General features: G+C 46.1%; 1 protein-coding gene across 3 annotated transcripts in view; it reads right to left on the bottom strand.

The window, feature by feature from the left end:
- Positions 1-8,196: 8,196 nt before the first annotated feature.
- RNF32 (ring finger protein 32) overlaps positions 8,197-16,827 on the bottom strand; it is a 347,542-nt gene continuing 338,911 nt past the window's right edge. For 2 of the 3 annotated variants that reach the window (XM_086941487.1, XM_086941488.1), the window contains exon 9: positions 8,197-13,403. In XM_086941487.1, the coding sequence (XP_086797613.1) occupies positions 13,167-13,403 (237 nt within the window). In that variant the 3' untranslated portion in view covers positions 8,197-13,166. The remainder of the gene's footprint in view (positions 13,404-16,827) is intronic. The other variant, XM_086941489.1, reaches the window with a different exon arrangement.

Genomic DNA, 16,827 nt, shown 5'->3' with positions numbered 1-16,827 from the left:
GCAAGGGCCATCACATTCATATACCACAGGATGGAAAAAATGTGACAATTTTACCACCTGTCAAGTAACCTCCTCCATCTTTCTGAACATTGCCAAACACATGCCTAGTGAACCTTTACTAATGGCTCCCATGACAGCCACATGAGGCTCAGGAAGACATGTCTTACTTGTGCCTTTAGAGCATTCACTATGCTAAATCCAATTACTTCCAGTTTGTGGATGCAAGTTGGGAGTGTCCGAGTATGCACCAAGGCCTAGTCCTCGAACTGAGCAAGCATAAACTAAGAAACTAAGGCAAACATACTGGGGAATTTTCCAAAGTTTCCTAAAGAGAACGTCATAACTTATGAAGAACTGCTGTTTTTGAAACACAGGGTAATCTGTGAGAACGTAGCATATGTCCCATCCACCGTTATGTGCAGTGCTGTGACTGTAATGCACTTATCATACAGCAAACTGAACATCTACTAAGTTCTAATGGAGGATGAACATGACAAGCAGGTCAAGCATTCATCCATATGTGCTGAATAAGTCACTATTGGGCAAGTGTAGCACCAGTGGGTTTAAAACCAGAGGTGAAGATGAAGTCATGTCATGTGTATCTGAACTACCTTTACTATCTGCTTTCTACCTATGCAATATCCCTGGGAGAGCATACCCACCATATTCTTTTCTTACCGTTAATGTCTCTGTCCTCAACTGAGTCCTGACAAATCCAGTATAATTGCCAAGTGAAACTTTACTAATGCCTTCCGTCCCTAGCTCCTTGAAGCTCAAGAAAACGTGTATTTCATGTGCCATCAGCGCACTTACTGTGCTAAATCCAACACCTTCCAGTTTGTGGATACAAGTTGGGGGTGTCTGAGTATGCCTTCCTCCGAGAGCTCATCCTCAAACTGAGAAAGCATAAGCTAAGGCAAACATGCGGGGGCATACTACTTAAGTTCCCTAAAGTAATAAGCCAAACCAATGTCCTGTGGGGCTCATTCACCAACACTTTTACTTTGAAGTGTGAACACTCAATTACTAAATTGTATTGTAAGCAATACTAAAGATGTGATAACCATCATCATACAGTATATTGCGTCCTGTGCCCTTTACCAATAAGATTGGAAAGGGGCGACCATTCGGTCCCCCCGAACGTATGGTGGAGTACCACGATCCCCCCGGGAAGCCATCTTGGGCGGGAGGCGAGTCTCGGCTGGTATGCCCGAAGCGGCGTAGCCGGGGCGCGCCTTTTCCCGCCCGGGAGTGGGTTGTCCTAGACACTGACGCGGCCGGCCACGCCCTCGGAGGCAGGCGGGGGCGGGTTTACGCCCGCCCGAAGACGGATAAAAGGAGCAACAAGCCAAGAAAGCATCCTCTTGTTCCTGTGCTCTGAAGCTGCACCTCCCCGCTGCACGTGAGCTCGAGACGGAACGAAGAGCCAATTTTGAGCGTTGTAATCTTTCTTTTTGTTTTACAGATATCTTCGTTTGAGAATGCCAGGCAAGAAGGTCGGAAAGCGGGTCGGTACCGATCAGATGCTCCGCATGCTCATAAAGGAGGTAGCCGATTTGAAAAAGCAGATGGCGGCTAAGAACTGGGAGGGAGGACCGAAGCGAGTCATCGGACCAGCTTTGCCAGGAGTAATCCCTGGTGGGAGAGGCAAGAGGTCCAAAAGGGGGGCACTTGGGGGGGAAACCCCGGTTCCCGATACCCCACTCGAGGAGCCAACTCCGGTTCCGAAGGAGGGGCATCCGATCCCCGTAGTGGTCACCCCCGTGACCGGGGAAGATATGCCTCCCGAGTTAGCGGCACAATTGGCAGCGTGGTTGGGAAAGGATAGTGAGGGCACCACGGCTGACGACGCCCGGGCAGTAATGAGACAACTGCGGGAATCTAGAGAGGCTGCGAAGGCACCATCTTCTGTTACCCCGCCAGTTCCGGCAGCGGAAAATGCAACAGGCCCAAGTTTGGCGGCAAATGCAGCATCTGGTTCAGGTAAGCGGCCATTGCCGATCGCGGGGGAGGGGTCTGTACCTTCACGAAGGGAGAAGGTGGCTCAGCATGTTCCACTGGAAATTAAGGAAAAGATTTGGGCGAATAAGTATGTGAACATTTTTTCTTTGCTTACCGACCATTACGAGATGGAGCATGTTAAGAGCCAAAAGGAGCTCATGCATCCGAGTGTTTGGCGCGCAAAAATGGCCGCCTTTAAGGTTGATGAAAACATTGGTACTTGGGGCAGAGCGTGGGGCATTTTTACCTCCATCATGGGCGAGCGCAGGCCCGAGTTGCTGACCGAGTTGCCTATTTATCAGTCACGTATCATGGAGTATTCCGTATCGTACGGGGGCAATCAGTGGTTCTGTTATGACAATATTTTTAGAAAAGCTAAGGAACACGACCCAGTTCTGACTTGGGATTGTTTCGACTCCGTTTCATGGCAAAAAATGGAGAGTTCAGGAATGTTAAAAGTGCCATTGTCAGGGAGTAACGGGGGTGAATCTTCCCGCCAATTCTCTGGGACACCCTTTCGGACGGGTGCAGGTAACGAGCACCACTCGAAGCCGAGTGGCAACGCAGGTAAAAGGGGGATTTGTTGGAATTTTAACAGAGGGAAATGTACAAGGCCCCAGGGGTCATGCAAGTTCAGACATGAATGTGGGGGGTGTGGGCAGCCATCCCATCCTGAGTCCATGTGCAGAGCCAAAACGGGTGATAACGGTGGTAGGGGAAGCGCCAAACAGGTCTGAAATTGTCCGAGGGGCGCCTTTACCTACTCCGATCGATACCATGGCAATGATTCCTTGGCTCAACGAATACCCGGATCATGCTTCCGCTGGGGTGTTGCGAAACGGGTTTTCATATGGTTTCCGCATCCCAGTGGGGGATTTTCAGGGTGTAGCAAACTGTAAGAATCAACTGTCGGTCTTGCAGCATACGTCGGTGGTACAGGTAAAGATTGGGAAGGAGGTGACTCGAGGTCGGACAGGCTTTACATGAATTTTGTGTCTTAATGAATCAATTCGGTGTGCCATTGGCGCCAGGTAAGACTGTGGGTCCCTCGACTTTGCTCGAGTTTCTGGGTATCGAGCTCGACTCGGAAGAAGGTTGTTTTAGATTACCCAAGGAAAAAGTGTTAAAATTCAGGTTATCCCTTGAAACATGTATTCGTGCAACGAAAGTAAACCTGCATCAATTGCAACAAGTGGTGGGTCAGTTGAATTTTGCCCTGAGAGTGATGCCAATGGCGCGCCCCTTTTCCCGCTCGATTGCACAAGCCATGGTCGGCCTGAAGGAAGGTCATCATCGCACGAGGCTCTCGGCAGAGGTTCGCCAGGACATGCGCATTTGGTTGGCATTTTTGGCGGATTTCAATGGGCGAATCGTCTGGAACAAACCGGCGGTGTCCTCCGAGGAGCTGGGTCTTTGGACAGATTCGGCGGGGAGTATAGGTTTTGGTGCCATATTTGGTACACAATGGTCGGCTCAAAAATGGCCGTCATGGTGGCACGAGTGCGGGCTGACGAGTAACATCGCTTTTCTCGAACTTTTCCCTATTTTGGTGGCCCTGAAAACTTGGCCTGAGGGGTTCCGGGATCACTCTGTGGTGTTCTGGTCTGATAACATGACCGTGGTTGAGTGTATCAATAGTCAGGCAGCACGATGCAAATGGATTCTGAGATTGCTCAAAGAAATTGTGTTATTGTGTATGCAATTGAATGTGCTATTTAGGGCAAGACATGTGCCGGGGGTACTGAACCAAGCGGCTGATGCGCTTTCTCGTTTCCGTATGCAGGCCTTCTGGGGTTTTCTGCCCACAGCGGACCCGGTGGCGGCACCCTTTCCCGAAGCTCTCTGGTCTCTCGGTGCCCCGAACTACAAAACCTCGTGGGAGAGAGTTTAGCACCCAGGACGAGGAAGGCATATGTAGGGGCGTTCCGTTCCTATTGGTCCTTTTTGGGTGCTGCTAGGGGGGAGCTTTGGGGCCAGGAAGAGTTTGTAGTAAAATTTTTGCTGTCTTTACATCAGGCAGGCAAATCAGTAGCTACGGCCCAGAGGCATCGGGCCGCCATTTCCTTTATGGCAAGGGCTCATGGGATCCAGGACCCGACAGCGTCTTTCGTTGTGCAGAAAGCGCTACGTGGGTGGCAACGCCTTGAGGGTCGCAGAGTAGATGAGAGGCACCCGATAGGTCTGGATAGGTTGACCCTGTTATTGTCCGTACTCCCGGCAACGTGTTCATCCCAGTACGAAGCAGTGTTATTCCGAGCTGCATTTGCGCTAGCATTCCATGGGGCTATGCGGGTAAGCGAATTAGTGGCGAAGAACAAGCAGGATACAATGGGGGGACTGTGCCGGGAGCACATTCAGGTCAGGGAGGAGACGATGACGGTCTCGTTTGTTAGGTCCAAAACCGATCAGGGTGCAATTGGGGACTGCATAATCATTCAGAGGATCCCCGGGTCTTCCATGTGCCCTGTGGTGTGCGTAGAGGAATATTTAGCGCAGAGGGTGGCATCATGGGGGGGGACCTTGTTGAGACACGCTGACGCCACCCCACTGACGAGGTTTCAGTTCCAGCGGGTGCTTGCGATTTCGGCCGCGGGCTTGAACCCCGGTGTGTTCGGGACCCATTCCTTTCGGATAGGGGCTGCTACTGAGGCTACAGCCAGGGGTCTGAGTGTAGAAAAAGTAAAACGTTTGGGGCGTTGGTCCTCGAACTGTTATAAAAGGTATGTGCGGTTGCACATGTTGTGAAGCTGTAATAATGTACTCACGCTTCTTGTTTTTGTTTGGTTTTCAGTTGCGCAAGCTTACGAGGCGGGGCGGACTGTGCAGTCGACCCGACACCTGGGGAACAGCGGTCAGACATCACCGGCTGCGAGAAAGGAGGTGTGGGTCGTGGGCCACTCATACGTGAGGCGTGCCGCGGACGTATTCAAAGCAGGTGACATGATTCACGTGGCTGGGGAATTATGGGTACAGGGTGTCCTTCTACGGAAGGGGCGGGCTCTGTATTGACCAGTTTCAATCCTTTTTCGAGGGTTTGTTAGGGCGGACAAGGTCACGCCGTCTATAATCATAGTCCATCTTGGGGGCAACGATTTGGTGGCCACTGGTAGACGACTTCTTCTTGAGGCAATGCTTTCCACAGTAAGTTGGTTGGCAAGAAGAGTTCCAGGGTGCACAATTGCATGGTCCCATATGATCCCACGGAAAGTGTGGCGGGGGGCTATTTCGGTTTCTGCTCTGAATCATTCAGTAAAGAAAATAAATAACAAGTTGAGTAGATTGTTTCGTTCAAATACACTGCATTCTGTTTCGCATGGTTGTATCAAAGGGGACAGTATGTATTTGGGAGATGGGGTTAATTTGTCCCGGGTGGGGAATGAGTTACTCATAGGAGACCTCATAGCTTGGCTAAAGAGTTTAAAACATGACCTTTAGGCAGGAGTTGTTGTGGGGGGTCCGGATAGCCGGTCAACTATCCGGCCTGTGGCGGTAAGGTCATGATCGGTGAGCAGTAATTGGAAGATCCCTATGGGGGGGCGTCACCCATTACGGATGGGAGCGCTCTGGGGAGGTGGCCATTGGCCCCTCAACGGGGAGGCGGTCCCTTCTAAGGATAGGCCGCCGGAAGGAAAGGAAAGGTGGTCAAGGCCCCTTCCTGGATAGGAGGGGCTACGGGCCCTCCTGGGGAATTTCCCGGGGCCAGGACATCTGCGACGGCAGATGGGGTAAGTTGTGTGGGGTTCAGGAGGGGGTTTACGCTACCTTTTAGACACCTCACATGAGTCCTCGGACGACCGTTAAATGGCGTCGAGTTCATTGGGGCCCCCGTCAAGTCCAAGGGAAATTGGTAGATGCACTTGAGGTACGCCTCTGTGCGGTCGCTCCCCTCACAAGTGAGGGGGGTATTGCTGGTTTAGGGATCTGACACCGGTTACGACCTTGCCGTTGGCCCTTAACGTTAGGATGTACAATTTCAAGTCAAATGTTTTGTAGGATGTTAGTTCGGCTAGGAGAACCTTTGTATTAGAGATCTGTTAAGGTTAGCCAAACATCGTAATATGGAAATGAAATTGTACATAATATGAAACTGTTATTTTAATGTTTTGATTTTGTTTCATATTTTAATAAATACGGCCGGGAGGGTCACTCCCTCCCGCCTTCCAAAAGTTCAGAACCGTTTCCGGTTTCCCATCCTTGGGGATTGTGTTGAGAGGGGGTGGCGGGTATCTCAGCCATATGGTTATGATACAAGTTACTAATTGAGTTTACACACTTTCAAAGCAAGTAGAAGTGTTGGTGAATAAGTCCTACTGGACATTTCTATGACCTATTACCCTTACTCTAATCTCTTGGGCAATCAGGGCGGATCCCTGTGTTGTGCACATAAGTTCCCTAAAAAGCACTTCACTATCTAGTAAAGCCTTTAAAATGTTCCTGTACAGGGTACTCCTTGACAATGTGGCTTGTTGTCTGTCCACCATTATGTGCAGTCAGGGGACTATAATGCACTTGTCAATGGGCACACCGAACACCAACCACTTTCTGATGAGGGATAAAGGTGTCGAACGAGCCATATGCAACTCCATGAATTCCTCAAGTAGAGGCACAAAAACTCTACAGCTGCTTGCCTAGTGAAGTAGTGGCCTATGGAAGGTAGGTATCCATGCACAGCCATCAAAAAGCTTACATAACTGCAGCTCCACCTCAATAATTTTCCCAATAGTTTACTTTTGTATGGTACAATGTAAAGCAATCAGGAAAACACAGGGCTGGGTGAAATGGGTACTGGGGAGAGTAAATAAGACTCTCCTGTCTCTTTCCATGCTTAGAGCAGACTTTACAACATGGTCAAACCTTTTTCAGTTTTGCAGGAGTGTGATTAGCAAAGAGTTGCTCCTTCAGCCTTGCCATGCCCTCCAGAGCATATGAAGTGGAGGCTGCTGCTTCTGTAGCAGTAAGAATTTCAATGACTGACAACAGAAAGTCAAATGAAGACCTGAGTCTTCCTGGGGTTGTATGACAAACAGAAGCATTGTATGTTGCCATCTCGATCAGGTGGGTATACAGTTTCTTGTACCGAATGCGAGTTTTATGACTCGCGTTGTATAGCTGAAGAACCTGGCTGTTTTTATCCACTGTGCTCATGTACCTGTTGTAATCAAGTGTACAGGTGGGCTTGTAAACTTTAGCTACCTGATCCCAAACCGTGACGGGAGAAGTGCGGTCATCATGAATTGTAGTTAGCATGTACACGTCACGCCTATCCGAGAACTTGACTGCAAGTAGTTCTTTGGCATGCAGTGCAGTGCTCTGGGATTTCTGGGGCTTCTTACAAAAAAGCTTCTGCTGGAATTCTTTGCGGTGACAACAAACTGTAATGCAGGCCAAAGTGCCAGCTTTGTATAGCTCACTGAACAGCTGTAGTCCCGTATATTTAAAGTGTCCACATAAAGGTTATAACCTTTGTGAAGGAGAGGCTGGACAAGCGCCTGTGCAATCTAACCTATGACCTGCGCAGGGGGGGGAGGGCGTAATGGGGGACTAGGGAAATAATTATAAAATGAAATGTAATTACATGTTCCGACGCTGCCTGCTGCCTCTGTGCTGCTCTTCTCTCCGGATGGTGTCCCAGCAGTCCCTGGGCCGCCAGAACAGGCTCCCCATCCAATCCCAGTGCTGCTCTCAATAGCATGATAGCAGCATCAGGATTGGTGTGAGCGGCTTGGGTTGCCACTCACAGTGCCTGGTAGTCTGTGCTGTTTCTCCAACCTGGCTGTGCAACACAGCCGGGTGGGAGAAACCTAAGTGTGCATGGCGGTTTGGTCGGCCTAAGACGACTGGCCAAACCATCATGTGCACTCGCAATATGCACTACTCCTCCATTGCCGTTGCCCTGTCCCTGCGCCACCCAGACTTGGCTGCCTCTAGAGGGAAACAGAAAAAATAAAATGATTAAAAAAACAATTCATTTTCATTTTATTTTTCCCATTTCCCTCAGCTGGCTGTCAGTGGGGGGTCAACCCTCCACCGCCATATCAGTAGCGGAGGAGCCGCCACCGAGTGGACTCCTACCAGATTTGAAAATAGGTTTAAACTGAACTTTCTCAAAGAGGTCAGAAAATGAAATGTGGAACATAGCAAAGTGAAAACACGACCTTGAGGACTGTGGGTAAATAATATCAAATAAAGCATTACTGAAGATCCAAAGTCTTTACTACAGTAACACAGTGGTCAAAGTTAGCATAAAGTAGAAGCTACCTTTGATTTAATTTTGGCCTTGAGTGTTTCCTCGATAACAGCCACTTAGCTTTTTTATGTCTTACACATTTATTATTAATCACTTTTTCTTACAGAACATTGAACCTTCTCATGAATTTCCTATATTAAGAGCATTCCCAGTGAGAATTATACTTATAATATGTATTACTGTAGCAAATCATAAAGTGAAATCCTTCATTCCAACTCCAAGTAAAATTTTATATTCGCCATACAGGACAGAAAAAGTACTCTCCAGACCTGTTCTAATGCCAAAGCGACCACAATTCAAATATGTCTTTAGCGTTTAGATTGTGTACAGATTAGAAAAAGAGTAACATTTTGGATGTGTAATGGATAAATCTTCCTTCAGATTCCCTGCCAGAAGTATATTCCCAGGCGTCAGACTAGTTTAAACAAAGATTTTCTCCCAGCACTAGGTCTCCATCATAGTCTGGTGACACCATGCAGCTCCAGCTGCGATTTCATCCACCAAACATGACAGCACTGGCTTACTATAAATAGATGCCAACCTGCGTTCCGTTTATATCAAGTTTCTTTGTACCTCATTAACAGTCTGAAGGACTCTCCAGGTGCCTAAGCCACCACATTTCTCCCAGCTTCAACAAGGAGTTTGGTCAAATGTCTAATCCGAGGTTTTCAGAGCTCAAACCCTGCTGTAAGGCGTGCAATCTTGGACGTGCCCATGGCTCAGCGGCAGATGATTCATTTTCACTGATGTACTTGTAAGCACCAAATTATTTTGACTAAGGCCACTGAGAGACAAGCCAAAGTGTATCTCTTCTCCCACATTTTATGTCTCTTGATGGGAAATGAACTTCCAAGAGGTCTTCCAACAAGAAACACAAAAAACACTATAGGAAGGAGAAATCCTCTTCGTTCCAGGACATTTCAAAGTGGTGGAGCTGTTCCCTATCTCCAGGCTCTTCCTCACCCTCAGATCCAATTCCGAAGCTGCTTAAGACTCAGTCAGAATTATCAGCATGGTTTGCTGACTCCACAGATATTCTGGCCTTCTATCAAGCCATGCTGGACATCTTTAGGATGGCTCCCGAACCATCTTGGCTGCCCCGAGAGTGGATCCATCACTTATGCTTGGTGAATCCAACTGCTCTAACAGATGCCTGCTGACTGATTCCTCCATAGTTTTCAATATTAGAGCCTTAAAATAAGTTGTGGACCTCAGCACCATGACCTGTCCATCCAGTGCCACCCACAATGTCGACCTAGGAGCTGGTTTCAATGCTGCATTCAAAGTCTGTACTGTCACCATCCTCAAAGTCAGCAGAAATGTTCAGGGTGAATATGAGCTAATGAAATTATAAAGGACCTTGTAAATGAACGTTTCGATGTGGTTTTGTGAATTGAACCTTTGAATCAGACAACGATTTGCAGGTCACAGATTCATATTCCTGCAAAGCCAAATCATCTTAAGATTGACAAATGGAATATCATAAAATTGGGTAATGCTAGAAACGCTCATTATTTACAGAGCTACAGTGTAAGTGAGGTATGAATGAAGCGCTATACAAAGACAATAGACAAACTATCATTATGACGGTAGGAAATGCAAAGCCTGGAAGACAATGATCCAAAAGGCTTTATAGATTTGTTGATGTGTAAGTACCCTGCAAACGTGGGGACATTTCAATAATGAATGTATATTGGAGAACCTTCACATTTAGCACCCTGCCCGAGTTAGTACACTATTTATGTTAATATATTTTGTAGGTTGATTCTCTGGAACACTACATCACTAGTCCTGGTATTTTGGGGGTAATTTCACCGGGTATGGGAACTCTAGATAGTGGCTACCAAACTATTAGATGCGTACCAGGTCTCTGTGCAATTGGCGTGTGGGTGTGTTAAGGTAAAGGGAAGAAGAAAAGTACTTATTGTACCAAATTGAAAACGGCTGATGTTGCTGTCTCATTCAAGTATTGTTTTGTGCAGGAGTAAAGGCAGCTGACAGTCAGGGAGAGGTTGCTGTGTCCAGGATTGGGCCTTGGTGGAAGTGGGTTCTGCTAGTAGTGAAAGCAGGCATTGTCCTTCTTAGGAAAAAAGATATGGACACTGACTTTGATTTATTTTACAAAGTGATCCCTGGTGGCAAAAGAGAAAGTCGCAATATGCACAGATGGAGGATTTATTTAACTCAGAAACCATGTTTAAGATGCACATATTATTCAAAATCCAGCAATCTGCTTACATTTTACTTTGATGTGGGTCTTTACCTTGATTTACAAAATGCCATCCCTTATTCCCCTGTGGCCCTGACAGACTATGGGGCACATTTACAGGGAAATGTCGAAGCACGGAGCTGTGGCAAATTTTGCAGCGCCGTGCTCTGACATTTCTAAAACGCAGGGATGCGCCGTATTTACAACAATACAATGTACTCCAGTGTTTTCCTTCTTGCCGGTGCTAAAATTAGCTGCCTGGTGCCTGCGTTGGAGGAAATGATTGTTTATGTGCAGGAAGGTCCGCCTTCCTGCACATAAACAATCATTAATGGCGTTTTGCTCATTCTATGTCCGCAGCTCAATGCAACACACATAAAAAAGCAAAAACGAGGGTAACGCCATTTTAACGCCTGCTATTGCATGGCGTTAGTTTTAGGCTCTGCCTCAGGTTTACATAACCTTGTAAATCTATGCCAGCAGCAAAAAAACAATGGGTGTTTGGGTGGAACGCCCGCAGCAACACCCGTTGCACGCCCCTTTCACGCAAAGTGATGCGTGTAAAGGGGCCGTATTTACAATGCGGCGTTAAGCCACTTAAAGTGGCTTAGTGCGGCATTGTAAATTTGGAGAAGGGCATAGCGCCACCTGAACGTCACTAAAAGTGAAGTTCTGGTGTCTGTAAATATACCCTTAGTGTCCTCCTTTACCTCTATGGTGCATAAAGCTGCATAATATCTGGATTTGACTTCGCCTTCTAAGGGACCCAAATCTAACATTTTAATTGAAAACTTGCTATATACTTTTTCAGTTGTAGAGCCTTTGGTCCTATTGGGCTCTACTGTAAGCCTTCCTGAGCTCCAGCAAATTGTCAAACGCCGTAGACCTGCTCCAAATTCAAGCCCTATTATCTTCCATTTGTTCCCTCCTGACAGGAAGTCAGGACAAATAGACACTATGAGCTGGAAAGGCTTTTTCTTAAGGCAGTCTCTCTCCATATTGTGAATGCCACATGCCAGCTAAGCTGCTTTGTCCATGCCTTGTGAGAAATGCCCACGCATGGGTCCCACAATCACTGATTCTTAGACATTACGCTATACCTCATTGAAGACGCCTAATAGGTCGAAGCTGGTGTGGGATTACTTGTCTTCTTATCTTGGATGTACCTGCTGTGGTAGGTCAGGCTGCACTGTTCCTATTGGAGCAGGTCCAAGGCTGATTTGCATAAGGCTAGTCCCTGTTGTGCATGGTACACCAACCACTGGAAAGGAATGCAGCTCGAGTAATTACCAGTGCTGAGAATAGTTTAAGCCTTCTACCTATCCTTATTTTTGTTTTCTCTAAGATAGTAAACAATCACAGCCTCTTTTTGTTGATGCTAATAGTGGGCGATTATGAAACTGGAGGTGCTATTTCTTTGTAACAGGAGCTGCAGCACAGCTCACGCTCTAGTCATTTGTCTCTCTCTCCCATTTACCTCATTGATCCATAATAAGAACCTTCCATGTTGTGCTTCAGTGGGAGAGGGTCCTGTCCATATCTGAGAAACAGGGGTGGCAAGAGGTACGATGTGGTAGAGGATTGAGAACCTCTCCAGAAAGAACATCAAACCACCAGGGTGAGATTGCCGGAGTTGAGCATTGAGGAGTGCCACCATGAATGATATCCGCATCCAATAAGGTAACTTTCTAAATCATTGAGACAAACCAAAAAAACATTTTTTGTAATTTTGGCATCTCTACAGAGTTATGGCAATCAAATGTATGAGCCGGTTTAGAGAGAAACTGCTGGGGATAACAATTAAGGTGGCATAAAACAACCTAAGAGAATAAGGCTGTACAGTGGCATTGGAGGGAACACAATATTTGGTGTTGCAAGCCAAACCATTCAAGAGGGACGATTCGGCGGCTCAAGATTTTTTATTATGTCAAAATGATGCATTACAAGGCTTATTTAGATAGATAACATTTCCCAGGAGTTATTCCGGAGATATCTTACTGGAAGGTTAGGAGCTCTCCTCATTTAAATACATTGAGAGACTCCTTAGCAAAGACGTAGGCAGCACTAACGCACCGTTCATTCATAGCACTTGTTTGACGCTTATTTAAGGTTCTGCCACATTTTACTCCCATGGCTCATTCAACAAATGACCTCTTCCTTTCACTGAGCCAGGAATGAAAACCTCGAGTTGGATCAGCATTTGCTTTTCAGGGGCTAAACAAAACTTTCAGAGACAATTCACCATGGCTTTGGAACTAGCTATAACATGTGTTAAGGCCCAAAACAAGGTAATGCTTTCACACCCAAAAACATTTCACAATATAAAAGTCCAGACCACTGGCTGCAAGCCCTTCATGTGCTCTTGGCACTGCAGATAACCATGGGGAAATGAACACATTTCTTCAGGAAAATTGGGACGGTCAACTTTATGCAGTGAACACTTTATTTTTGATACTATTGGAGACCACTGAAAGTGAAGGATTTTTTTTTTTAGAGTCGTAAGTATTGTTTTTTCTCTCTCATTTCTCCTTTAATTTGTTTGGCTATTAGCTATTATAATCCGGTTAGGTTGAAAATGTTTAATTTTATGGCGCAGAAACGGAACCTGCTAACTGGCGTGGGAGTGTCCTAGTGTTGTGTTGAGCTATTGAACAAGAACAAACACAGCCAGTGTGGCCAAGCAGGCAGTACACAAAGCCCGAGTCGACGCTAGCATGCAATGATTTTCTTTTGATAACAGGAACGACATAGAGGACAAATGTGCTTCTCTGCTAAGGAAAACTCCTCAAACGCCTCTAGGCAAGCACGATGGAACATATGTGAGCAGGACAGCAGTACAGCTTGGCGTGGACTCCTTTTCCCAGGAAGGGGACATCTTGGCACGTTAGTCGTATGGCACAAAGGCATAATACAAATGGGGCAGTCGAATATCTCTTGCCGCTGAGCCTGCAACGAAAATGACAACATAACATCAATGATTGTCTTCCAGCGGATAATCATTTAGTATTAGTCCCGTTCTTGATATTTGTAATTAGGGATTCTGTTTTTCCAAATTTGCAAGGAAGAAAAGTATATAAAATGCATTTTCCCTCCCAGAAAAGGATACAAGAATCCTTAGATTAAAACCAATATTCTGGGTCGATTTACATTTTAACTTTGTGCAAGCCGATATTTAGACAGCAACAATACAGTATTCACATCACTACAAAGAGCATATATCCTGGACAGCAGTGCTTTGAGTAAAAGGCAGATACTTTCATACAATGACCCAAACCACTCATTCTGGCCAACTTTATTTCAATAGAACATTTTTAACTTGGGACAGAAAGTAGAACTCCACCACTAATTAAGCTAATGTTTGCAACACAGATTGTTATTCCCCATCAACGTCCCGTTTCATATGCCAAAGAAGAACCAAACACGGAGGAAGGTATGGAGGAGGCAGTTAGCTGTGATAGAGACCTTTAAGCCTTTAAGAGTAAATGTGGCAATGCAACAGTTTTAATCATAATTCGTACAGTAGATGCAAGTGACATTAGGATTTTCAGCAATGACGAGATGAGTTTTTTTTTTCCTACCACCCTTTGTGTTCACTCCCTCCACATTTCACTGAACTGGACATTCTCTTATTTGGGTGGCTGAGACAAGCTGTCATTGTTTATTTGGAAAACATGGGGCCAACCTTGACGTTTGAATTCATATGCTGTTCTAAATAGTGTTGTGTTCAATTCGCAAGAGGAAGCTATAGTTTCTGATGGATACATCTTCCTAGATTTGTCATTTTATGACTATCGATCCAGGATTTGACAATATAGGCGTATTTAGGAGTGCTCTTGTTAATTCCTGTTTTTTGTGCCTCATCGCTGCACATTTAGTGCTTTTTTGGGTCCTCCCTGCCACAATTTCTAGGCATTTTTAAAAACCTCCAGGTAAAAAGTTTACTCCTAAGATTTCAAGGATTAAACCCCGTCCCAGGTGCAACAGGACAAAGTTCTGGGCAGACCCAAATGGCATCTGTATGTAGTCTGTATGGCTTTGAACACCACAACGTAGCTTGACTCCCATCCATTATGCACCCAAAGGCCATATGGGAACTGGAGGATAAGCTATTTATGATCAAGACCTGCAGGGACACGGTGAAGTGTTCGGCTTCACCCTCAGGTAAATCTCCTAACAGGGAAGGATCATCTAGAAGATCTCCCTGATAAAAGCACCATAGGAAGGAGAAGTAGGACGAAAATTCCTCGATCAATCAAAGGAAAGTGGGGCAGAATTTTCCTGTTTGGTCAGTGGTTGACTTAAGACTGACAGTTGTGCATTTTCATGGCACCAAAGAAGTGACAACTTGTCCCAAAATGCATTGGGCTGCACACCGTTGAGCTGCATTTCTACAATATTGTCATATGGTTACTGCGTTTCTATATATTGTGTTAAGTTAGCATGAGTTTATTAAATGTTTAAACGCCATATTTTCCTTCGGCTTCAGTTTGCACACGACACCTAATTGTTATTGTAGCTTTCAACCTAGACGAAAGATGTGATTTATTTGAGAATAATATGTTATTGCTCTGATATCAGTCGTGCTTGGTACACTTGGTACAAATGTCTGCACACTGAGAACTGCACCCTCTAAGAATAACCTAACACAAGGTTGCTGAAGGCCTGATCCTCGCACCACATTAGACATAACACAAATAATGCTGCTGCCAACATTGGGCTCTACTCGGGTTTAAGATAGAGTTACAGGGAATGAATCAACACACTTGATGCTTCGCATGCAGAGAGCTGGTAGCTGTTGATGTGATCTGCTCCTACTGACCATTAGAGGTATGGGCCCGCCCTGCTAGAACCCAAATGAGACCTTCTTAGATATAATATAATATGCTAAATAGGGTGCGCGAAATATAGGTGATACAGAATTCGATAGATTTTTGCATCATAACATGCTATCACCTTTTGCTTATTATGGATTAGTGACTATGCTGCTAACTCTGATTTTTATAATATGTATGTTGATATTATACAAGATACTGCGTTTGAGAACTTTGCATTGAAAAATAAACATTTCAAACTTGCACGTGTGTTCTTTGCCTCCCAGTTTCGGTTTGTAATGATTATATAACGAAAGAGTGTTCATGTGTTCCACGATACCTGAGGTACCCTAAGTTCATGTTCTGGATTGTCTAAGTCATTGGTAAGTTATTACTACCGATGAGACACTGTAGCTAGCTTGGTAAGGGGATTTCTGAAACTAAGGTGAGTTTTGGGTCACCCTAACTCACCCAGGTTCTAGATCTCTGTGCACAGTTCTGTGGGAGAACGGAAACCCTGCTACATGGCGCCCATACGTTGTTGGCCTTATATCATGACACTCGAGTAGTATATCATTCAAACCTTAACCCCTTCATTCCCGTTTCCGGAAAACGGCAGTGTCGGACAAAACCTACCTATTTATTAAATAGGTCTTTTTCAAGCTTGAATCAATCTGAAAACGGTTTCTTTGAATTACTACCCAGTCGTGCTACAAAGTAATCTTTGTTTTTTCACTTTCCTGTGCTAACATGGCACAAGCCGTGGACATCCCGCAGCATAGTCGCATTGCGGTGCGTGACCATTTGCGGGCTTATGATGTTCCTGTGGAAGGCTTGGCCGTCGTTCTGGTGGTGAGTGCGGAACATGCTTACCCGTACGAACTGTTTTATTCGTGGGTGACATTTCCGCCAGTGGACGCTAATTCTGGAGTGTTCCATTCCTACACTGCTTCAGCTGTACCGGTTGCATATGCTCCGTACAGGGCACTGGAGGTTCCTATTGATGCTTGGCAGCATGGAGTTTGGTTTGGTGGCGCACTACCACACGCTTTAACCGCTCCGAGGTTAGGTCCTTTGTCCATTCCGGGCACACCTTGGCCCGCCTTGGCTGGATTCACTCCTCACCCTAATCGCGCCACTTGTAACGTGGGTGATCTGCGCCGGCTTCATGAAGTCGCGGTGGCAGTGATTAGAGCGCTTGTTCATTACACTAGCCGTAATGTTCAGGACGCAGCCCCTAGGGGTGCACAGCTTCGTGCAGAACATGCTGGTTTGAAAATCAATCCTGTCATGGTGAATTCCGTGATGGGCAGAAAGCCCCAGGACAAGGATGATTTTCCATTCTGGCTTGCTGAGAAATTCGGCCAGCTGGAAGCTGTGTTTCCCAACACGAGTCCTGGTGATAAACACAGGATTCTTACACTAAGTTTACCGAAAGATTTGGCACCTGAACTTGTTGACTGTGAGACCTGGGGTAAGACTTTTGCAGCGGTCTATTCGAGGTGCTATGGCACCCCGTCTGTGACCAATCTGGGTGCGGTCCTTAAACGTGTTCAGGA

Source organism: Lissotriton vulgaris, chromosome 10 (genome assembly GCF_964263255.1).
Source record: "Lissotriton vulgaris chromosome 10, aLisVul1.2, whole genome shotgun sequence".
Taxonomy (NCBI): Eukaryota; Metazoa; Chordata; class Amphibia; order Caudata; family Salamandridae; genus Lissotriton; species Lissotriton vulgaris.
Note: the sequence above shows the minus strand (reverse complement) of the source record. Positions and strands in the feature narration are given on the sequence as shown.